The following is a 24,861-nucleotide window of genomic DNA, read 5'->3' as shown; positions in this document are numbered from 1 at the left end:
CGTAGCCTCGCAGCGCCGAGCGCTGAGGGAGCGAGAGAGCGAGCGAGAACGGAGCTTCAAGTCGACTCTTGTTGTTGCGACGGTGAAATTGTCTCGGCTAATGTTAACTTTCCATCTCCTTTGTAGTAGCCCACCAGGTTTTCAACATATTAAAATAAGAAGCCGAGTTGAATCGCTGAATGTAACGGGCGGTACACCAGAGTGTTGGCTCCACCTCGAAAGTAGGCATATGATTCATACTGCGCTGCAGCCAGGTTTGCAGAGGGAGGGAATCACGGGAAGGTCACTGTAGCTTAGCTGCATGTGCCGGTAGTTCATAGTGACAGATGAAGTTAGCTGTTGCTGTGACTCTCATTTTTGAGTTGGATGTTGCCATTCTCTTTTTTTCCAGATTTGATGAAAACATGTAATCCTTAAATCCATATGTAATCATTTGAGAATGTCCCCGCTCCATGATACTTGCTTCAATAGGTGCCTCCTGCACTCCGAGTCATAGCTTTTTGAGGGGTTCTGCGCCTTGCTCAAGGGCACCTTGACAGTAGTCGAGATGCCAAATAGTATCATTCCAATGTAGTGAATCCATTAATTACTATGGCTTGCCTTTCATGTGTCTCGTTGCCACTGACTCGCCCAACCAAACAGTTGTAGCTCCTTTTTGCACACTCCACAGAAGGCTACTTGGGGTGTAGATCCTGGTTTTAACCACAATTTATACGAATATCTATTAATACAGGTATATTATGAATGCTCCCAGAACCGGCAACCTCCTGGCATGTTGCCGCCTCTGTGATGAACCCCAGGGGCTCACATACCAGTAACAGGAGGTCCCGAACAAGACCTGGCACTCATGAATGAAAATGAAGTCCCGTTCGAAACCAGTTCTTTTACGCCAGAAAGAGTTCTCAATTACAGTCATCAGGCAGAAATGAACTAAGTTCAGTTCACGTCTGCCCAAAATATGAACTATTTCATGTCTTTTTTTCTTTCATTGGGCTCGTTCAGGTACAACATTGTATATACAGTATATGATATTATAATACAAAAGATGTTTCTGCTTTTTTGCAGATTGAAAGTATTCCGGCACTTCGACGAAACTCAACCTTTGTGTTACAATTAGCCCAAGTATCATCTTTTCGTGTAAAATATAGCCTAATTTTAGAGTGCCACCACCTTGACGCCGTTTTGGAAAAGTTCCGACCCAAAGTACACTTCTTGAGTTTGACGTCATCGTTCATTTGCAACGTCAGAGAAATCAATGAGCAGAATCGTCAGGCATGCAAACGAACGATTCCTGGAAATCGAATTGCTGGGAACGAGTTCCTTAAAAGGAACACGTTTTCCATTCTCATGCCTATGTGGCACTCTAACCTGCCGTGAAAGTTCATCATTTCTTTGTTACTAATTAACGACAAATATATCTTCCTTCATCTATCTTTACCAGTTACATGAAGTGAAAGGCAGAAAAAATGAAATTAGCCGTGGCTTACTGCGAGTATATTAGCGTTGTGTTCAATTAAACAGGCCAAGGTAGTTTCACCCCGAATAATTAAGTCTATTGAGACACGATCATCATTATTTCAAAATGTATACCTGTTGTAACATTTTTGTTTGGTGGTGTGCCAGGGGATTTTTCTCAATGTAAAATGGGAAAATACTGAAATGTACTGTAGTTTTTAAGCAATCCACAAGATGGTGGTCATTCGTAACAATAGTGACATTCATAGTAGTTTGACTCTGACCGAAAACAATTAGTTTTTTGGGTTGTTTTTTTTTTTTTGGACATGGCTATAGTCTGTAAATTCAGCAGTATACAATAACAATGCCGTTTAGATCTAAAATGTATTTTTTTTTTTCCTCTCCTACTGCAAGTATACAACGTTGATCAACAGATTGCACAGATTCAGAAATGTTCAAGCATGGCTGGTTTGATGTCGGTTAAACTTTTTGGTGCTTCTCTTTATGCGTCCCGTTGATCCGAGGTTGCATTCAATGCATTATGCAGTGAGAACTCAACCCAGCTCGAGGAGATGATCGATTACTTTTGGCAAACACACCGTGATGTGAACATAAAGGCAAAGGTAGTCCGTCGCGGTGGATGTTCAGAGAGAGAGAGGGGAGCGAGGGGGTGAACAGACCACCAAGGAGTGGGGTGACAGACAGACTAAAGAAATCAAAGACAGGCACAAGTTTGAAAAAGCCTGAAAGCAGACTGAACAGTGTGGTTTTGATTCCAACTGTCTGTCTTTCATCTCGGAGAATCAGACTGACATGAACCGATGGACCTCCACAAGCTCTCCTGAGCTGCTCATTCTTCTGTGCTTTTTATGCTTCCTCTAATCTCCGATTCCTCCTTTCGCATTGATTTGTTTCTCAAAGGTTCCCTGTGTTGGCTTGTTTCTGAACTGGTTTATTTTGTTTGCATCTTTCTAACCCCTTTGTTGCTTACCACTTTTTTCCCCCTGCCAAAATCTATTGTCGTAACCCGCTCACCTTTGAGTGTCTTTATTAAGCATGAACAGTAGCGTAAAACAGAGATTGACCATGACTTTATACACAATATACAACCAGTCGTCGGTCAAAACTGAATCCACTCACCGAGCCTGTATGCAAGCAGACAGGAGTAAAATGGGATGAATGATTGATGTGTTTCAATATCTTTCCAACTTTAATGGGGCTTTATTATGAATGCTCGAGTCAAGTGACAAGGAAAATCAATCACAGAGACCATATAATTTTAGCTGCCTCATGTCTTTGGATACTGTCACTGTGGTACTTTGGATTGGAATGAGCCCTAAGAGTTTGTTCTGCAGTTAAAATGAATATGCTTCCTAAATCTGCTATATTTTTTATTTGTTTTCAAAACAGCGATATTACAGTTTGGCTGAATTGCAGGGCAAGACAATGAAACGAACATAGTGTTTCACCGATTTTCAGATTGTGAGGAAGGAATTATTTATTTATGATATGTTATTATTTTATTCCACATACATTGCTCATTGTACATTTCTGGCTATTATTAGACTTTTGCCAACTGCATGAACTTCATATTTGTGCAAGCTGCTTTATAGATTTTCTGAAAAATGTTTTTTTCTTTTTCCCATCGGGGGATCACACAAACAACAGTCGGCTGTGCATATTATGTCCATATGAATGTGACAGTCATTCTATCCTGGTGCCACTTGGAAACAATTGAATTTGACTGAATATTGGAAATATATGTATATTTATTGTCCATGTCTGCCCATGATAGTGGACCTCCAGTGGGGGGGAAATGTCAAAAAACGTTGAAGTATTTATTTCCTGTGCAAGAGATGAAGGATGAGGATTAGGGCTCATCAGAAACCGATGTCCGAAAAGTAACTTCTATTGAGAATCCAAAAATTGCACTTCTGTATTTACCGTGTTTGTGGTTTCTCACTGTAAATATCTAGTTTTTCGGTAAAACGTTGATGAATTGAGTTGCAGGACTCAGCTATAAGTGGAGCTGATGACAGCTTGTGTGTGCAGGAATGTCTCCCTTAACAAGATTCAGGCACATAAACTGAGATCATAGTGGGAGTGCATGCTCGCATATGCATAGTACCTGGTTGATGACGGGAAGCCTCCTGAGTAGGAAGTCTGCTTTAAGTCAAGTCAGGGTAGCACTTGGCTTCCCCAGTGTTTGCTCTGAAAACAAACATATCCTGAGGTGCGAGCAAACCAGCGACGTAACTCCTTTGATTGACGAGTGAGCCGGGGTTTGCTTTTTGGGTGGGAGGAACACGGAACATAATTAATTAACACATTTTTTCATTGACATGCATGCTCAGACAATTACTTCATGTCTGTATGTTGGTAAAACTCGTTTTCCTTATGTGTGATTATAAACATCAGGTGGTCACCAGATGTTCTTGGTCTGTCAAAATACATCGTCAACGTCTGTAGTCATGTATCAACTGAGCAGTACAGCATAGATAGATAGATAGATAGATAGATAGATAGATAGATAGATAGATAGATAGATAGATAGATACGCACACAGTGGGTATGAAAAGTATTCTGACCCCCTTAAATTTTTTACTCTTTGTTATATTGCAGCCATTTGCCAAAACCATTATTCTTTTTTTTTTTTTTTTTTTACTATTCTTCTAGTATTTATTTATATTCCATTAAAGTTTGTAGCGGCAGTGAACGATCACAATATTTCATTTGCTCCCTCCTTCGCCCGATCCGATTTTCAACGGGGGAGGTGGTGGGGTTGTAGACTTTGCAGGGCGCCATTAAGGCCAGCACCAACAGTGAGTGGCTGGGGGGAAAAAGTACGTGAAATATTTTGAAGTTCTTTAATTTCTGCATAAATTGGTCGTAAAATGTAGTCTGATCTTCATCTAAATCGAAAGAATAAACAGAGTCTGCTTAAACCAATCCCACACAAACAATTATCTTGTATGTTTTCATATTTTTACTCGAGCATAGCGCTAGTAGCTTTTCTCCGGACACTCCGGTTTCCTCCCACATCCCTAAAACATGCGTGGTAGGTTGATTGAAAACTCTGAATTGCCCGTAGGTGTGAATGTGAGTGCGAATGGTTGTTTGTTTACATGTGCCCTGCGATTGGCTGGCGACCGTTTCAGGGTGTCTCTCGCCCGAAGATTGCTGGGATAGGCTCCGGCGCGCCCGCGACCCGCGTGAGCAGAAGCGGCTCAGAAAATGGATGGACGGATGGATTTCCATTGATAGTAAGCTGTCCGGGCCCCGTGGAAGCGAGGCACGCCCATACTATGACGCTCCCTCCACTATGCTTCACAGTTGGGATACAGTTTTGATGGTAGTGCGCTGTGCTGTTTTTCCTCCACAAATAGCATTGTGTGTTCTTTCCAACGTTGGTTTAATCTGTCCACAAAATATTTTTACCAGTAGTGTTGTGGAACACGCAAAAAAAAAAATAATAATAATAATAATATTTTCATTTATCATGACAGCTTTTGGGAAAAGAATTCGTCTTGAAAAAATGTATCATGACAGGCCCTAGGCACAGACAATTGGAACCTTTATTTTAACATATGACCACTCAAATTACTGGTAAAACCATGATAAAAATAAACATACTGGCTGAAAATGGATGTTTCAAGATTACATTCCAAAAAGACACATTGTGAAACTGTTGGCTGTTACCAGTCATGATGTAGTCGAAAGTTTCAGTGTTGGAGAGCTGTTATAGATTTTAACTCCTGTTTGGGTTGTGTTTCACTTGTTATGCGGGGGGGGGGGGGGGGGTAAGAAAAAAAGAGACTTGGATCAACCCAGTGAGAGTTGCTCGATCTGTATAATTTCACTTGCGTGGCTAGCTGGACAGCCGAAACACCTCAGACACACTTTGAAATGCTTTCAGTGTGGACTGCCCTTATGAGAGGAGTACAAATGGGAGCCGAACAGAAAAAGGAGAGAGAGCTATTGAAAAGTGGAGAAGACAGAGAAGAAAACCATGTAAAAACCAAATACAACAAACAGGCATGCAGCTTTTATCCCTTTGAGACTGCGTTTGTGTGCAATTACCTAAGATCCTCTTTTCAAGTGTTACAAACTTTCATTGAGACATTTGGCAAATTGGAGTATTTGCGTGCAAGTCTCTCTCACAGCATATGATACCAATTGGTCAGGGGTAATTATAGAAAATTGTAGAACATCTTATCACCCCTCTAAATATGCAGTGTTCGGTGATTTAGGGTGCAGTGAAGTAAACGGGAAGGTCAGCAGCTCACGTACCAAACAGAAATTGGAAGCGGGAGAGAAGAGACACCGTAGATCAGGGGTGTCAAACTCATTTTTGTCTCGGGCCGCATTGTAGTTAGGATTTTCCTCGGAGGGCCGTTAGAACAGTGAAACCATATAAATCTTTAATCGCCAAATCATATTATTACCATTACACAACCAAGTGAGGGATAACTACTTTTGAAATCAGAAGACAAGGATAATAGTTTGTTCAAGTATTGTTGAAGTTACTGTAGAAGAAGGGTTTGGTCACAGAAAAATGCAATTTCTCCACATTATTCTTTATTATTATGACAATTTGGAATTTGGGTAAGGATTTGAGCAAAAATCACGGAGGTTGACGAGCATGATCTGCTTTTGCGGGCCACATAAAATGATGTGGCGGGCCGTATCTGGTCCCCGGGCTTTGAGTTTGACACTTATGCTGCAGCTTGAAGCGTCATTCCATCTCTTTAGAAGCTGTCCTTTTTCAAGCTCGCAACCTCCCCATCACTTTTGTTCATTCCTCCTACACTATATAAGGCTGCTGTTTTGTTTTTGTTGTTTTTTTTTTAAGTTAAAAACAATTGTGCTCATTTAACTAATCGTACTAATCAAATGCTTCTGACCATCGATCAAGTGCCAAATAATCACAGACATGAGAGATGTTATTGTTTTTGAGCTGGTCTCTTTCTTTGCCTTTCCATCGTGGAAAGGAAGACAACAAATTCCAGATGCTATTTAGTGAGGTTATTAGCTGCAAGTTGTATTTGTTTGTGCGTGCATGTGTGTGTGTCACTGTAGTTGTCGGCAAAATATGTGCTAACTGTAGGATCAAGTTGAAATTGCTTCCACATCCAGTGTGTGTAACTACGTGTATCAAAAAGCAACAGGACTGCTTTGTTGTTGATATTTCACTTTTTCAGCCTGAACGTTCTTCAAATACGAAGAAGTCTTGTTGTCTTTCAATTCAACCTTTTCCTATCCACAAAATGCCCCGCCCACACAATCAGGACACATGTACTTCCATTTGACTGTTGACATGAGATAATGCACGACTTTGGGGGGGGGGGGGGATCCATTCAAAGAACAACAATTTGTCTTCAGCACTTAACCACTTTGAATTTTTCTGTTTGCAATTTTAAACTTTTTTTCCTCTCAGTCGTCACCTAACTTGGCATTTCGTGTTATTTAGTTTCCATATTGGACAATCGTCTGATTCCACAACAAAAACAGATTTATCTTTAATGCGCCCCTCCTTTCCATTTAGAAGCACGGGGGGAGCAGATTGACTTGAAGGGTCAAAAGGCACATACTCACATACACACACACACACACACACACACTGCCTGGCCAGGCCTGCACAACTGAACTGACAAAAGCAGGCACAACTTCAAAAGGTGAGCGATCCCATAGCTCTCATAAATCAGTCTCCTGGCAATCCTTGATTTTCCAACCAATCAGACTTGAAGAATGCAGAGGGTAAACATCTCCAGCTGAAGGACAAGTGGTCTCAACCGCTTGTTTCTGTATCTTGTTATTCCTTTGCATTGAAAACCCTTTTCCATTGACTACGCGCCCTGAAAAAAAATTTACGCTTACCTGACGTGTCTGAATTTATTCTTTTTTGGTAGATTTGTGGAGAAGATAGTTTTGAAAGCCAATTTTCATAAGCTTCAGTCCTTGCAAAACCGTCAGTCCCCTTCAACCAGTTCTCATTTTCTTGACCTCTGCATGGAACCGTTCATTCTTCACAACAGGTGGTTGGAAATGTGAACCCATTTTTCTTTCAAATTACTGCTTAATGTTGAAGAATAAATAGTATCATTCATAAAATAAAATGGCCTTAGAACTCAAACTGTATGCTATTTAAGATCATTCAACTTCAGTAATCACTTTTAATCACTGTTAAAACTATAAGTCTGTTTGGCATGACATGTGGCTAGCTGGCCGTTAAAAAAAAAAGAATCGGTAGTGCTGTGCCTATAGCAACAAATTTAAAAACCATCAATTTAATATCATACTTTTACGACCACATTTATCCCCCATAGTATAAGCCCAAACCTTTGATGCCCAACCAAGAGCTGTCAGACATGAAAGTACAGTATCCTGGAGATTTAGGCAATTTTGCTAAATAGACAGAGTTACACCATTTCCCAAATGAGCCCAACAGTCCTCCTGTGTCATCTTTGGATACGTTGGTTGGCTTGCACTGCAAAAACTAATAGGCTCATATTTCTCACATTGCGAGTAGCACAGCGTGTTACACCAACTGACGGAAAATATAGTTCACTATGTTTTGAACAATCCTCACTTATTTTTCTTGCCGATAGTTCCGCTGTTACTTAATACGAATACAAACCCTAGTTACAATGAAATTGGGACGTTTTGTAAATTAAAACAGAATACGATGTTTTGCGAATCCTCTTCAACCTATATTCAATTGAATACACTACGACAAAGACATTGAATGTTCAAACTGATCGCTATTGTTTTGTTTTGTTTTGCAAATATTTTCTCATTTTGAATTTGATGCCTGCAACATGTTCCAAGAAAGCTGTGACAGGAGGAATAACAAAAGACTGGGAAAGTTGAGGAACACTCAAAAAACACCTGTCTGAAACATTCCATAGGGGAACAAGTGGACTGGAAACAGGTATAAAAGGAACATCCCCAAAACTTAGTTGTTCACAAGCAAGGACGCCACTTTGTAAAGAACTGCGTGAGCGAATAATCCAGCAGTTTAAGAATAATGTTTTTCAATGTAAAATTGCAAGGAATGTAGGGATTCCATCAATTACGGTCCATAATTTTATCAAAAGAGATTCAAAGAATCCGGAGAAATCTCTACACACAAGCGGCAAGTGCGAAAACCAATGTTGAATGCCTGTGATCTTTGATTGCTTGTGACCTTTAACCTACCATTTGCATGAAAAACTGGCATTGTGTAAAGGATATTTCCACGTGGGCTCAGGAACACTTCAGAAAACTATTTTCAGTTAACACAGTTTGTCGCTACATCTCCAAATGCTAGTTAAAACTGTAACATGCAAAGCGAAAACCATATTTCAAGAACACCACGGAACACGGCCGGCTTCTCTTGGCCCGAGCTCATCTGAGATGGTAGATGGACTGCACTTATATAGCACTTTATCTCCAACATCACAGTGCCCAAAGTGCTTTACAAAGCCTCACATTCACCCACTCACACACACCGATGGGCGGCTGCTGCCATGTAAGGCGCTGCCAGGCCCACTGGGAGCAAATTAGGGTTCAGTGTCTTGCCCAAGGACACATAGACATGCGGACAGTCGTAGCCGGGATTCGGACCAATGACTCCTTCGGTCACTGGATGACCCGCTGTACCTACTGAGCCACAGCCGCGCTGGACTGAGCCAAAGTGGAAAAGTGCTGTGGTCTTAGAAATCCACATTTCAAATTGTTTTTGGGAAATCATGGACGTTGTGTCCTTTGGGCCAAAGAGGAAAGGGACCATTTAAATTGTTATCAGCGCTAAGTTCAAAAGCCAGCATGGGGTGATGGTATGGGGTTGTGGTAGTGTCCGTGGCATGGGTAACATCTGGGAAGGCACCATTAACGCTGAAAGCTACATACGGGTTTTGGAGTAACATATGCTGCCACCCAAGAAACATCTTTTCAAGGACGTCCCTGCTTATTTCAGCAAGACAATTCCAAGCCACTTTCTGCATGTGTTACAATAGCGTGGCTTCGTAATAAAAGACTGTGAGTACTAGACTGGCCTACCAGCAGTCCAGACCTGTCTCCCATTGAAAATGCATGGTGCAAGACAAAGCACAAAATACGACAACGGAGACCCCGTACTGTTGAGCACCTGAAGTTGTACATCGAGGAAAAAATGGGAAAGAATATCACCTTCAAAGTCTCAACTGTCTGTTGTGGGTGTGTTTACAGCCGATTTCATTCACCGCCAATCACAGCGGCTCCTCTCATTCCCTTTAAAAGTGGCGCATTGACAGTCTCGATGGAGACATCTCTGTGCAGAAGAGGACAATGTGTAACGCAGCAATCCGTGTGCAAGTGGAGCATTGGCCCTGCTTTTGTCCAATGTGGCAACAGACAATGGGCCACATGCACTAATAAATGTGTACAAATGTTGCAAAATCACTGTCAGATTCATGACACGTGCATTCAGGCCAGTTTTCTTCACACCACCATGTGTATGTTAGTGAATAGACTAGACTCGTTAGACTCGTGCCTGCGACCTGCAATCTGGCAACTAACCCTTACCCTGTTGTCGATTAGTTTGATCATTTAGCAATGAACGGCCATAACTTCTCTTTCAGGCTTGTTAGTCAATCTGGGGCTTATTCCTGTAATTCAGACTGAGCATGCAGACAAAATAACTGCGTGAAAGACACCACCCTGGGATTTATTGTGATGAAATCATTCTGCATTGAGTATTTAGTCAGATGAGAACAATGTCCAGGAATCATGAACAATCAGATTGATCCGCACATGGAAGTATAGAAGTCACTAGCTTGCCATGAAACCAACTGTGAAATGTTGCACACGTTTCAGGACCATTTTATTTTATTCTATGTGCCCCGCGATGCGTCAGCCCACTCGAGAAATTTGTTTCTTCTTGAATTCAGATTTTTGGGACCCCCCCTCAGTGTTGAGGCCTGTACATAAATGCCATGGCAGCACACTGTGTTGACTGTATTACAGGTCTCCTTTGATTGAAGCAATTACTGTACGTAGTTGCGCACTCTGCGTTCATCTGGCCACCCGCATTAAGCTTTGTTCTCGGCATGATAGTGCACAGCGAGGTTCCTCAAATTCATTTAATGGGCTGCTCTCTGTTGTACAGCCACTTAAGATGAACAGAGATAATGGCATGTGCAGTGAATTGCAGCACTTGAAGTAAACCAGAGAAAGGTTCATGTGTCTTAGGCCACCACACCTCAATGAGTTCCAGAGAGGATCTAGAATTTGAAACAAGCATATCAACACCAAAGCAGCATTTGAATGAGCCTGTGAATGTTTATTGAAGGTTAGTTAAAGAGTTGGCGAACAAACGGATTTGAGACATTTCTAGTTTGTCCGCTATCCAACCTGCAAGAAAGACTCACGGGGAGGGACAGCAGGCAAGATTGGGAAGGATATAGGTCAACCTCTGATAAAGAGGACCAGTCGCTGTGGGTGCAAGATTTAGGAGGTTCAAAATGGTTACAAATAATACTAATAATAATAATAATATTGGCCCACCGAAATACACTTCTTGCATAAAGTAGACAAAGACAAAAATGCATCACGGTAAAGACAAACAGCTTGATAAAAATCACGTGAATTGCACACTTTACATGCATTTATGATCCTTACTACTCATGAAACCCATTCCACTTTTGTCTTTATACATTCCTAATAACGGTAAAGATTATTTGGACATTTGGACATTTTCACAAATTCAAACATGTTTCAGTAATGCCATTCTGCTGTTGTGTGAATGCCACATACTGGCACTGCATATCACAGATCCCCCAGGTGTATTGCAACAAGATAACGCATTCATGGTAAAGACAGCTTGAGTGACAATTGGGTTGTACTCGCAGTATAATCATTGTTTTTTGGGAATCCAAAAGTTTGAAAATGCACCTTAACAGCATCAACAGTTTCGCCTATTCCTACTTTCTTAATCCATACTGAGCGCACATACCTGTAATTAATGGGCAAAGTCTCACGCAGTCAGTTTTTCTTGACATTGGCTTCATGGCACTTCCGATTTAGCAAGGGATGTTAATAGCGATGGTCATTAGTAGCCATCCCTGAGCGCCGTCACGTTTACGTTACATTTGTTTTCACACACGTTCCATTTCATCATTTTATTTCCCTTTTGACACAAAATGCTCCGAAATGCACAAGTCAGTGACATTTTCAGATGCACATTGAGCCAGCTGGGAAAACCATCAACTTGGGCGCCATTTTATTTTATTTTTTACTGCGTTACTGTATTCATTTATTGAGCACTCACTGACATGGAAAATGTCAATTTTGTATTGTAGTCGTATCCTGTAATATATTACATTTTTTAAAACATTGTCATTGTTTATCATTAAAATGCCAGCGTGATATTTTTTCCTATCTACTTAATGATAATAATTTTCATTATAATATTACTATGAGGGCACTGCAATCCAACAGTTTGACGTCACATGAGTATTGTTGAAATCTCTTGTCTCTCTCTGCGCCTCAGAAACGCTTTTGAGCTTCGTGGATGACATCTTGTCAGGTGCCAGGTCTCCATGCGTGATGTTGGGCGACATCCCAAACCTCCTGTCATCCTCTGTCAGCATGATCGTTCGCTGTCTGGAGCCTGACACCACATATATGTAAGCTACTCTCATTTTTTTCCCTCTCGTATGGTCAAGTACTTGTCCACTCCATTGGTGCACTTCAAGTTAGGAACACAGGAGTTCCAAGCAGCAGGGGGAAAAAAAGGGTTTGCAAAGCATGTTTATTGTGTTAAAGAAGAAAAATGTGAAATTCCATCAATCCACTTGCTACGGCTCATCCTGTTCAGGGTCAGGTTAGCCGGAGTGGGGTGGCGTACACCCTGGACTGGTTGCCATTTAATCATATGGCACACATAGAACGCATGTTTTTGGAACGTGTACCTGGCGAAAACCCACACATGTCCAGGAAAAAACATGCTCCACACACCACGATCTGAGATTTTAACCTGCAATTATTGTCAGTCAGGCAGACTTGCTAACCGCGTGTCTCTCTGCTGCCCAATTTAAAATTCATTCATTCATTCATCTTCCATTGCGCTTCTCCTCACGTGGGTCGCGGGCGTGCTGGAGCCCATCCCAGCTCTCTTCGGGCGAGAGGCGGGGTATACCCCTAACTGGTCGCCAGCTGATCGCAGGGCACATAGAAACAAACAACCATTCGCACTCACATTCACACCTACGGACAATTTAGAGTCTTCAATACCCTGCATGTTTTTGGGATGTGGGAGGAAACCGCAGTACCCGGTGAAAACCCACCCAGGCACGGGGAGAACATGCAAACTCCACACAGGCGGGGCCAGGATTAGAACCCGGATCCTCAGAACTGTGAGGCGGATGTGCTAACCAGTCGATCACCGTGCCGCCCAATTTAAAATTCCATCCATCCATCCATCCATTGTCTTCCGCTTATCCGAGGTTGGGTCGCGGGCGCGGCAGCCTCACCAGGGAAGCCCAGACTTCCCTCTCCCCCAGCCACTTCCTCCAGATCTTCCAAGGGGATCCCAAGGCGTTCCCAGGCAAGCTGAGAGACGTAGTCTCTCCAGCGTGTCCTGGGTCGTCCCCGGGGTCTCCTGCCGGTGGGACGTGCCCGGAACACCTCACCGGGGAGGCGTCCGGGAGGCATCATAAACTCATCTGGCTCCTCTCAATGCGGAGGAGCAGCGGCTCTACTCTGAGCTCCTCCCGGATGACCGAGCTTCTCACCCTGTCTCTAAGGCACACCCTGCGGAGGAAACTCATTTTGGCCGCTTGTATCTGGGATCTCGTTCTTTCGGTCACGACCCACACCTCGTGACCATAGATGAGGGTAGGAACGTAGATCGACCGGTAAATAGAGAGCTTCGCCTTTCGGTTTAGCTCCTTCTTTACCGCAACGGATCGATACAAAGTCCGCATCACTGCTGACGCCGCACCGATCCGCCTGTCGATCTCCCGTTCCAATCTTCCCTCACTCGTGAACAATACCCCAAGATACTTGAACTCCTCCACCTGGGGCGGGATCTCATCCCCCACCCGGAGAGGGCACGGCACCCTTTTCCGACTGAGGACCAAGGTCTCAGATTTGGAGGTGCTGATTTTCATCCAATTTAATTTATTTTATTTTTTTTAAAGTTGTAGGTTCACTTGGATGTGTTGGATTTGTTGATTGTTATTTTCGTCAAAGGTTCCAGCAAATCCAAAGTGAAGCATAGGAAGGGCAAGGCTAGGGATTTTACTTCAATACCGAAAATGGAAAATTCAATACTATTTTTTCGCGCTTCTGTCAGTCATAGGTCATTCGAATCATTATTACTTTTCTCTCCCTCATGTCTTTTTGCTTGTATTCAAGTTCGAAAGTTTGGAATGTGGATTTTCACCTGAAGTTTAATAATGACCAATTTAGAAATGTTGGCTCTGGTATTCATCCTCAAATTCTTTGGACTCAGGTCCATTTGATCTAAGTGTGAATTTATTAATTTATGGCAATAATAAGTGTAATAAATTAAAAAGTTGCAAAAATGAAGATGAGGTTAGACTCGTTGATATGTTTGTGAAGGTCAATTACAGCAATTTGGGTTCATTTTGGCAATTTTGAAAATATTTCAAAATGATCTTTTAATGTTCAATTCCCACAAATAGGCAGGACAATATTTCTGTACAAATAACAACGTGGCGTTATCAAAAGACAGACGTTAATGAGTCATGGAAAGATGATTAATTCCACGCTACATTTACACAGGGAGTTCACTGTCATGATACTGTATATGCATTTGTCAGTCTGCACGCACACAGCGGAGGCTCAGTACACACGCTCACACTTCGCCCGGATACAACTTGCCCGGAGTGAGCTAATGCACACATCTCAAAGAGCAAATGAGGCGGCGTTGGGAGAGACTGAGGGACGAGAAAAAGATCAAGAGGGAGAAAAACTAAATTGAAGAAAATGGGACGACAAGAAGTGTTTTGATGTACCGTATATGCCGTGAGTGCTGCAAAGCTCCACATGCCCTTTTAATCTTAGCAACAGCAGGGCTCCTCCACTTCTTTCTGTCTGGCAGTTCATTCATGTCACTGAGCCAAGGCTCTTTCTCTTCCCCCTTCGTATATTTTCGAGTCGGAGAGAGCCCATCCAAAAATTGCCAACTTGTCTAAATGTCTTGTCTGGTCTCCGTCTTTAACTGTTTTCTGGACCTGCATTCCAAGGACAACCCAGTGCCTATTTTTCTACGACAGTATGGTGGCCTATTCCTGAAGCGCTTCATGTGGATGCAATGAGCGTTTCAGCCACTGGATGGAGACCTAATGGAGAGAAATGTTGCCATTTGTGTGTTCAGTCTGTCCCTCGAAATGATTGGAGGCTCTCTTCAAGCAGTGGAGTCATCCAATAAAATGACCTCCACTGGAAATGCAAAAGATTCCAATGAGATTTAGTGCAGCATACATAGCCTATATGGGTTACCATACTGAGCGTTTGTCTGTCTAGGTTCCGACTGTGGGCAGTTGACAACACTGGGCGTCGCTCCAGTCCAAGTGAGGTCACCATTAAAACTCCATGTCCAACTGTGGATGATGTCAAGGCTCAAGGTGAGGGAAGAAACACAGGAGATAAGAATCAATTACTCCTTGGTTCGGGGCACGGTTGAGTCGCCTCATCGAGTTGCGTGTGGTTGTCAGGTTTCACAAATGATGTGTATGCAGAGAATAGAATGAAAATGTATTGAGTTACTTTTTGCCAACTGTATATTGATATGGGTTTGACAGGCGTGTTCAAGTGTCATTCGTCAGTCCACGCTCTCCTGTTCCAAAGAAAACATAGGCATGTGGGAGGTTCTTCCCAATTCGTCATGTACTGTGGCTGATTTACAGGACAAACATTATCTTTGTTGATTAAAAATTATGTTAGTCCACACGGTTGAACAGTTAGCCTGCTGTTGATTTGCCGATTGAAATGAGCTATTTCAAAATGCGCCAGCCACTGAATTATGATACATTCAGGCCATGCTGTTGCCATTTTTATTCCCTGGAAATGGGGTGTTGTGAAATACAAATCCGAAATTGGACTGCATTTGTATTTTTCTTGAACAGGCTATTGGCATCCAAAGCATGTGGATATATCTCGATTGTGGCGATTTTGTCCAATGTGTATACCCAAGAGGTGGAATATCAGTTTTCCCCGCAAATCTTCAAATGTCTCCAAAAGTTCTATTATTTGGCGGACATTTGTCATTTTCATCATTGTGTTGCCTGCAACAGATTGTCTCTGATTGTGTGTGTCCATCCAGACATAGCTGATAAAATCTACAACCTGTTTAATGGCTACACCAGTGGGAAGGAGCAGCAGACAGCGTATAACACTCTGATGGACCTGGGTGCCCCAGCGCTCCACCGAGTTCTGTATCACTACAACCAGCGCTATGAGAGCTTTGGAGAGTTTACCTGGAGGTGTGAGGATGAGCTTGGACCCAGGTAAAGTCAGCGGCTTACTGTATGTTCTGCAGGCACTGATGTTTAGTTTGGCTTTTCACAGAGACACAACCTCTACGATTGCTCTTTCCGTTAGAGTACTTCCAACAATATTGGAACACTGACGCCAAGTCCAAGGCCAATTTTTGCTAGCGAGTGAAAACATTTGGGTTTGACATCAAAAGACAAGAGATGAACATTTCTGCTTTTATTTCCGGGTATTATGTCTGAAAGTGACACACACAAGAAAATAGCACTTTTTGTTTGAACCAGTTTCATGAGAGCACAAGTATTGGTGGAATTCTTTCCCATTCTTGCTTGATTGTCCACCTTCAGTTGTGCAACAGTCCAGGGTCTCCATTCTTGTATTTTGCGCTTCATAATACACCACACATTTTCAGTGGGAGACAGGTCGAGTACTTGCACTCTTTTACTACAAGGTCAGACTGTTGTAACACATGCAGAATGTACTGTAGCTTGGCGTTGTCTTGCTGAAATAAGCAGGAACTTCCCTGTAAAGACGTTCATTGGATGGCAGCATATGTTGCTCCAAAACCTGTATGTACCTTTCGGCATTAATGGCGCCTTCTCAGATGTGCAAGATACCCATGCTATGGGCATAAACACACACCCATACCATCACAAATGCTGGCTTCCGATAACAATCTGGATCGTCTTTTTCCTCTTTGGCCCAGGGGTTATGACGTTGATGATTTTCAAAAACAATTTGAAATGTGGACTTTTCCACTTTGCCTCAGTCCATCTCAGATGAGCTTGGGCCCAGCAAGACCAGCGTCATTTTTGGGTGTTGTTGATATCTAGCTTACACTTTGCATGGTAGAGTTTTAACTTGCATTTGTAGATGTCCTAAGAACTGTGTTAAGTGACAATGGTTTTCAGAAGTGTTCCTGAGCCCACGTGGCAATATCCTTTACACAATGATGCCGGTTTTTAATGCAGTGCCGCCTGAGGGATTATTAAGCCTTGCTGTTTAGGTGTTGAGATTTCTCCAGACTCTCTGAGTCTTTTGATGATATTGTGGACCATCGGTGGTGAAATCCCTAAATTACTTGGAATTGTATGTTGGGAAATGTTGTTCTTAAACTGTTGGACTATTTGCTCACGCAGTTGTTCACAAAGTGGTGAACCTCGCCCCATCCTCTCTTGTGAACAGCTGAGCCATGCTCCTTTTATACCCAATCATCACACTCACCTGTTTCCAGTGAACCTGTTCCCTTGTGTAATGTTCCAAACAGGTGTGTCCCCAACTTTCCCAGTCTTTTTTTTGCCCGTCCTGGCTTTTTTGGAAAGTGCTGCAGGCATTGAATTCAAAATGAGAGATTATGTACAAAAGAACAATATTGTTCATCAGTTTGAGCAGTATCTTGTCTTTGTATGTATTCAGTTGAATCCTTCCATCCATCCATTTTCTGAGCCGCTTCTCCTCACTAGGGTCGCGGGCGTGCTGGAGCCTATCCCGCCTGTCATCGGGCAGGAGGCGGGGTACACCCTGAACTGGTTGCCAGCCAATCGCAGGGCACATAGAAACAAACAACCATTCGCACTCACAGTCATGCCTACGGGCAATTTAGAGTCTCCAATTCATGCATGTTTTTGGGATGTGGGAGGAAACCAGAGTGCCCGGACAAAAGCCACGCAGGCACGGGGAGAACATGCAAACTCCACACAGGCGGGGCCGGGGATTGAACCCGGGTCCTCAGAACTGTGAGGCTGACGCTCTAACCAGTCGGCCACCGTGCCGCCTCAGTTGAAAATAGGTTGAAAATAATTTGCAAATGATTGTATTCTGTTTTTATTGAGGTTTTACACAACATCCCAACTTCATTGGAATTGGCGTTTGTATGTTAGAATAATACAAGACATCAGTAAGGGCTGTAGGACAGGGGTGAGGTGCGCTGTGGGTGAGACAGAGGAATTTAAGGTGGAGGTGGGACTGCATCAGGGATAGCTACGAGCCCATTCCTGTTTGAATAGTGATGGACGACAGATGAGGTAAGACCAAAAATCCACATTGACCATGATGCCATTTTGATCTTCAGTGAGAGCAGGAAGCAGGTGGCGGAGCATTAGAAGGATACCAGACTTAAATGGCGTGGACAAGTTCAGAAGAGGCCAGGCCAGGCAAGAATGTCAGAGGAAGACCTAAGAGAAGGTTGATAGATGTACTGAGGGCAGTTGAAAGGGAAGGAGGCAGAAGATGAGTTTAGATGGAAAAGGATGAGTCACTCCGCAGAAGATGGGTTCCGATGAAAAACGGTGACTCACTCCTGCGACCCCAAACGGGACAAGTCTGAAGGAAACAATGAGAACTGATGGGGCTTTTAAGTTTACCGACGGTCTGCTTCTTGACGGCATCGATAAACTCTAGCTGTGACACACTGCTGCCACCATCAGGCTAAGGGAGCCCAGTCAGAGGCAGCACACTCCTAATTGTATGTGTGAAGAAAGTACCTTTTTTCATTTAGTAGGTGCGATGTGCTCTGTAGACCGTATTTCACAGTAATTGATAGGCCTACTTACCATTGAAGTTTGTTACTCTTCCAGATGTAAGAACTGCTTATAATTATTCAATTGGATGAACAGTCAAACAAAAGGAAGGCAGGCAGGAGGAAGCCTTAAAAAGAAATGCCAGTCGCAGCACAGAGGAAGAACACATGCTGACTGAGGTAGTAACATTAAGGTTTTGAAATACTTACTGTTTGTATGATTTTAAAAGGTATAATATGACTGACATCGTATCAGGATAAACTAATAATTCAAGTTGTGCACGACTTTTGGAACGCATGATCCTTTTAATTTTCTTGTGTGGTATTCTCCCAGATTTATGAATGCAATTCCTCATTCATTCCTGCAGGGAATTCCTTCAAGTTTGGCTCAAAGTTTCACTTGGAATCAAATAAATCTATTTGATTTTAGTGGTCTAAGGTCAGGCTTACTGTGACTGAACAAAACTTACTTTGGCCATCTCTCTCAAATTCACTCACCAACCATGAAATAGTTTCAAATAAATCTTTAAGAAGATGAAATGATAAGCATATATTAAAGTGAATGTCCCGTGTGTAAACTTCATTGAGAAATCATGACAGAGTGGAAAAGGCTTGTTCTCCCTAATGTTTCAGGAATTTCAACTTGTTTTGCACAAGTGTTCCCCTGGATACAAATAGGAGATTGTTGTGACTAGGTCATTGACTCATTGTCACAGTGATGTTATGTTGAATATATCTGAACCACACACATTTAAGGCGCTTGAGTGCTGCGATATGCATCTACAATGTACAAATTCGATTTGTGTCTTTAATAACGAAACTAGGACCTGATTTGCATATAATAAAAAGGGTATGAACCGGAGGGCCACATCGGATGGCAACACTCCCCCCCCCCTTCCGTTATTTCAAATTGATCTCATCTAATATACCAAAAATATAAACTATTGGCAGTGCACAAGTAGACAATTAAAAACAATTGCACTGTATGTAAAGATTAACACATAAATGATGCAAAGAGTTCTGGCAAGCAAAGTACAGATAGTCAGTGTCTCTCATACAGTAGAATGTCATGGGAGGACATTTTGTGTAATTGCTAAGTACAGTAAATTCAGATTGTATACATTTGTGTCATGCTTCTTTTTCTCATATTAGAGGCATGTCAATGACCTTGCTTCCAATCCTGTTGCTTATCATCTTCTATTAAATACATATATTTCAATACATGTGAATAATAATACATTGTATTTGTGTAATTATAGATTATAAAGCACTGAACAGTTGGAATTGTGAATTCAGAACTTTAGAGAAGGTCGAATTAAGTTCACCTGCAAAGGTTATTATTCATTTTAGGTTCACCCTGAAATTTCATACGAACACGAAGTAAGTAAAGTATGTAAAGAAAGAAAGAAAGAAAGATCCTGAGATAGGCTCCAGCACGCCCGCCACCCTAGTGGGCGTAAGCGGAACGGAAGATGAATGAATGAATTTATTTTCTTAACCGCTGTGACATCATTCAGGTCATTTGGTAAAGCTTCTGCAGGGAGGGCCCCGACTTTCTGTCCAAACCATAGTTGTGAGCCCAGCATGTAAAATTGTACATTAGTGTTTTATAAACAGAGCCATGTGTCTGATATAAAATATAAATGGCAGTTTGTGGTACACACTAGTTTGGCAGGTAAAACTGATTAGTCAAGGCTCCTTTAATTCTTCGTTTGTCTGTCTATGGATTCTCCCCACAGTAAACGAAAGGTTGTTTTTAATGGGCTCCGTGATGGAAAGAGTTGTGTAATTGAGGGAGTTGCTTCTTGCCGTGTTCCATTAAAGAGCACCTAAATTAACAGCCCTTCCAATTCAGCTAAAGAGAGGGGTGATTAGCAATAACAAGGACACCTCAGAGCAAGGAAACAAGTACAGACGTGCATGCAAGGTGAGATAATCGCATGAAGTACGATTGTTTTTCAAAACAAAGTCTTGTATGGAAGATTAGGCTTTATTACTGTATGATTGTGGTTCATTGTAAGTAAAGAGACCCGATAAGAAAAGCTTAGGCAGAGCTGTGACACTAAGAAAGGTTAACACCCTCACTGCTCCAATACTGGATGTCTGAATGGTCGGACAACTTTGCCGTCGGTCTATTTTTAGCGAGTACTCTGAAGAAGTAGCTCATCTGTAAGGACTTGCGCTTTGGAGCCAGACGGCTCGGTTTCAAGTCCCCCTGCAGACCAAAATGTTAAAATGGCAACTAGTTGTTGGAGGAAAGTTAGTTTGCTTGCTGGCTATTGCATGCCTGCATTTGTGTGATCTGGTTCTCTGGATGGTGTGAAACACAAACACATTTCCCCGTGAGGGATTATCATGAGTATACATTGGCAAGTAAAAAAAAAACAAGAAGAACGACTTAGGCTCACCAGGATACGGTGAGGAAAGACGGACAAACCGGGTGTAGTTTTGGGTTTGCATCTGTAACTAGCAAACAGGTCTGCGGATGACGCAGTCAACATGGGACTGGACTTCATCCTAGAACACCTTGACGGCGCGGGGACCTATGCGAGTATCCTGTTCGTGGACTTCAGCTCTGCGTTCAACACCATCATTCCCGAACTCCTCTGCTCCAAGCTTCTCCTGCTCAACGTCTCACCTACCATCTGCCAGTGGATTTCCAGCTTCCTGACGGGCAGGACACAGCAGGTGAGGCTGTGGGAGGCCACCTCATCGACACGCACCACCAGCACCGGGGCGCCCCAAGGTTGTGTCCTCTCTCCGCTGCTCTTCTCTCTCTACACGAACGACTGCACCTCAACGCACCCGGCTGTCAAACACCTGAAGTTTGCAGACGACACCACAGTCATCGGCCTCATCAAACATGGTGACGAGTCTGCGTATCGACAGGAAGCGGAGCAGCTGGAGAGATGATCGTGTACTTCAGGAGACATCCTTCGCCACAGCTGCCCATCACGCTGTCCAACTGCCCTGTGTCAACCGTCAAGACCTTCAAGTTCCTGGGAATTACAGTCTCTCAGGACCTGAAGTGGGAGGTCAACATCAACTCCATCCTCAAAAAGGCCCAGCACAGGATGTACTTCCTGCCGCTTCTGAGGAAACACGGCCTGCCACGGGAGCTGTTGAGGCAGTTCTACACAGCGGTCATCGAATCAATCCTGTGTTCATCCATCACATTCTGGTTTGGTGCTGCTACAAAAAAGGACAAAGTCTGTCAATGGACGATCAAAACTGCTGAAAAGAACTAAGACAAGAGTGTGCAAAATCCTCTTGGACCCTCCTCATCCTGGAGGAGGGTCCAAGAAGAAGCGGAACGGAAGATGAATGAATGAATGAATGAATACATTAATGAATGAATGAATGAATGAATACATTAAAGATGTTTAAAGGTAATTTCTGAAAAAGACTGAGAACAATTTAGTATTGAATTGCTGAGATATGGCATTGAACTCCTTCACCTTCTCAGTTGTCTGGATTTTTGGGGCAGATCACGCAACAAGGCCTCAGGCATGTGTCAACTCTCCCCCACCATCTAAGTACCAAGCACCTTCATTCCATGCAGTGGCAATTCGGCACCATTTGCAATAATTTATAGAATTAGAAGTTGAGGGTCAACAAATTCATTTCATATCAGTTCTGAAATTATCTTTCCCCCTGCTTGAAAGGTCAACATTTTTACAGATCAAACAAAATTATGAATGGTGGGAGGCGTGTGTGTGCGTGTGTGTGCGTGTGCGCGTGTGTGTGTGTGTGTGTGTGTGTTGGGGGGGGCGGGGGGGGGGGGATCATTGATAGTCCACATAAGACTTGATGGATGGAAGTGTACAATAGAATTAAGAGCACTGGAAACCCCACGCTTTCCATAACAGTCTGAAAATGTTTTGTTTGTAGCTTATTCCTACCTCACACATTTGGTATCTTGAGAAGAAAAGTATTTCATCCCCCCCAAAAAGGTGTATTTGAACAACACTACACAAGAAATAATGGAGCAGATGGAACACAGTATGAAATTTTGAATATGTGACTACTCATGCATAGAGGCACAAACAGCTCCCCCTTTCAAAACGGTTAAAAAAAGAATTCCCACGCTTCAATGTCACTAACAATAAGGACTAACTAAAGTTGATTTTCATTACGTTGTCAAAGCACTGATAATAAAAACCCCTGTGGGGCTTTGACTCTCGATCAACTCGTGCGAGCCAAGTGTGCAATACAGGGAAATAAATGAATGATCGAATACGGCTTTATCTTTCCTCTGACAGCAGATATTTGGACATGCCGTTTTTAGAAACATATCAACTCTCACTGACGAGACTGTTTGGCTTTCATTTCGGGACATTTTTGTTGCTTTTGATGCCTGATGTTTTAACTAAAACCATAAACTCACCAAAAGTCTGTCTATCCAAGTCTTGACATTTCTTCTCCTGAGGGCCAGACCTTGTCATCGCTATGAAAGTACCCTTTATTCAAGGCATGCCGCTTGGCTGTTTATTCAGAAATTCAAGATACTTTGACAAAACTGAAAGTATGTTTTTTACTCACTGTTTCTGTCGATGTCTTGGTCGGACCCCTTTTCCCCGCACATTTTCTTTTTGTTTTTGATGACAGAGTCTAATCCGAGTAGTGCCTGCAAAGATTGCAATGCAGTTCAAATCGAACTAAACCCCCAATTTCCAAGTTTATAGCGCAATAACTAGAATATCTATGCGTTGGAGACATGATGCTTTGGGTTTGAACTATCATGTCATCAAACTGTAAATTATGCAAGTTATCACAGAATACGCGGGCAGTCCGCTTCCTGTTTTACGGTGACGTTTGCAACGCAAGCGGGAGAGCAGTTGTGACATTAATTTTGGTCGGCAGCGGAGGGGAAGATTGCCAAACGTGGCCCCTGAGATGGATGAAAATTGATTCATTAATCTGTTTCATTCTTATTACATGAACGCAGTATTAATCAGAATACTATATTTAGACTAGTGGGGGGAACATACATACGTATTCTTGCAAAAAAGAAAAGAAACAAGTTTTAGTTTGAGTTTAGGTCCCTTTTAAATGCAGTAACCTACTTTCTATACAGCCTATATTTCCTCAAATACTCAAAATAAGTACCTCTCACCTAAGAGCTGTCTCCGTTTTAACGGGCCAGGAAAAAAATGGGTAATAACTCGAATGACCTCAGATCATAGTTGCTATTGTTTACACATGGACAGTAAAACGTTGGGAGCTATGTCACTAAACAAAATAGGAGCACGTACATAAACATTCTCCCAGATTAATTAAAATGTGAGTTTTACCGGCCTTTGGGATGTCATAAATGTGTTCCCTACGCAGTGTGAAAGCTGTTTTTTTCCACCTCCGTGTTGTATTTGTCTTTTTTTTTTTTTTTTTGTACTATAGAGAGCTACATGACTCCCATCCATTTGGTATGGGAGTCTAAACAGATCCTCCCGAACATTGGACCCATTTTCTATTTATTAAGCTCAGAGCAGAAACTGTGGCATCCGCTCCAGATTCGGTTGGTAGTGATGCCAACAGAACATCCATCCATCCATTTTCTGAGCCGCTTCTCCTCACTAGGGTCGCGGGCGTGCTGGAGCCTATCCCAGCTGTCATCGGGCAGGAGGCGGGGTACACCCTGAACTTGTTGCCAGCCAATCGCAGGGCACATACAAACAAACAACCATTCGCACTCACAGTCACGCCTACGGGCAATTTAGAGTCGTCAATTAACCTACCGCGCATGTTTTTGGGATGTGGGAGGAAACCGGAGTGCCCGGAGAAAAGCCACGCAGGCACGGGGAGAACATGCAAACTCCACACAGGCGGGGCCGGGGATTGAACCCGGGTCCTCAGAACTGTGAGGCTGACGCTCTAACCAGTCGTCCACCGTGCCGCCGCCAACAGAGCACTTTGTTAGAAATGCCAATATTTGTCCCTTTTTTAAGAGTAATACTATGACGCAGGTTACCTGCACACAAACACTCAGTCGTTTATATACTCTGATATATATACTCATCAGTTCCAGAACACTGAAGAACCTCTGATTTTTAGAAGGAATTCCGCTTATAGGAAACAATGGAAAATGAATTGCGTAATCTATTCCAAAATCAAATTGTCAGTCAAGTATAAAGAGTGACACATATGGGGAAGTGGTGGTAGATTACTGCTTGGGACACCATTTACCGCAAATAAAAACGATACAGGCGGCACGGTGGGCGACAGGTTAGCACGTCTGCCTCGCAGTTCTGAGGACCGGGGTTCCCCGCCTGTGTGGAGTTTGCATGTTCTCCCCGTGCCTGCGTGGCTTTTCTCCGGGCACTCCGGTTTCCTCCCACTTCCCAAAAACATGGCATGAATTGGAGACTCTAAATTGCCCGTAGGTGTGAACATGAGTGCGAATGGTTGTT

The 24,861-nt window shown here is 42.8% G+C and overlaps 1 protein-coding gene across 7 annotated transcripts in view; it reads left to right on the top strand.

Annotated features, from left to right (window-relative positions):
- The window catches only part of astn1 (astrotactin 1), a 272,558-nt gene that overhangs the window by 243,470 nt on the left and 4,227 nt on the right, over positions 1-24,861 (top strand). For all 7 annotated transcript variants that reach the window (XM_061693365.1, XM_061693361.1, XM_061693360.1 and 4 more), the window contains exons 21-23: positions 11,966-12,101; positions 14,968-15,068; positions 15,767-15,950. In XM_061693365.1, the coding sequence (XP_061549349.1) occupies positions 11,966-12,101; positions 14,968-15,068; positions 15,767-15,950 (421 nt within the window). The remainder of the gene's footprint in view (positions 1-11,965; positions 12,102-14,967; positions 15,069-15,766; positions 15,951-24,861) is intronic.

This window comes from Phycodurus eques, chromosome 13, assembly GCF_024500275.1.
Source record: "Phycodurus eques isolate BA_2022a chromosome 13, UOR_Pequ_1.1, whole genome shotgun sequence".
NCBI lineage: Eukaryota > Metazoa > Chordata > Actinopteri > Syngnathiformes > Syngnathidae > Phycodurus > Phycodurus eques.
Note: the sequence above shows the minus strand (reverse complement) of the source record. Positions and strands in the feature narration are given on the sequence as shown.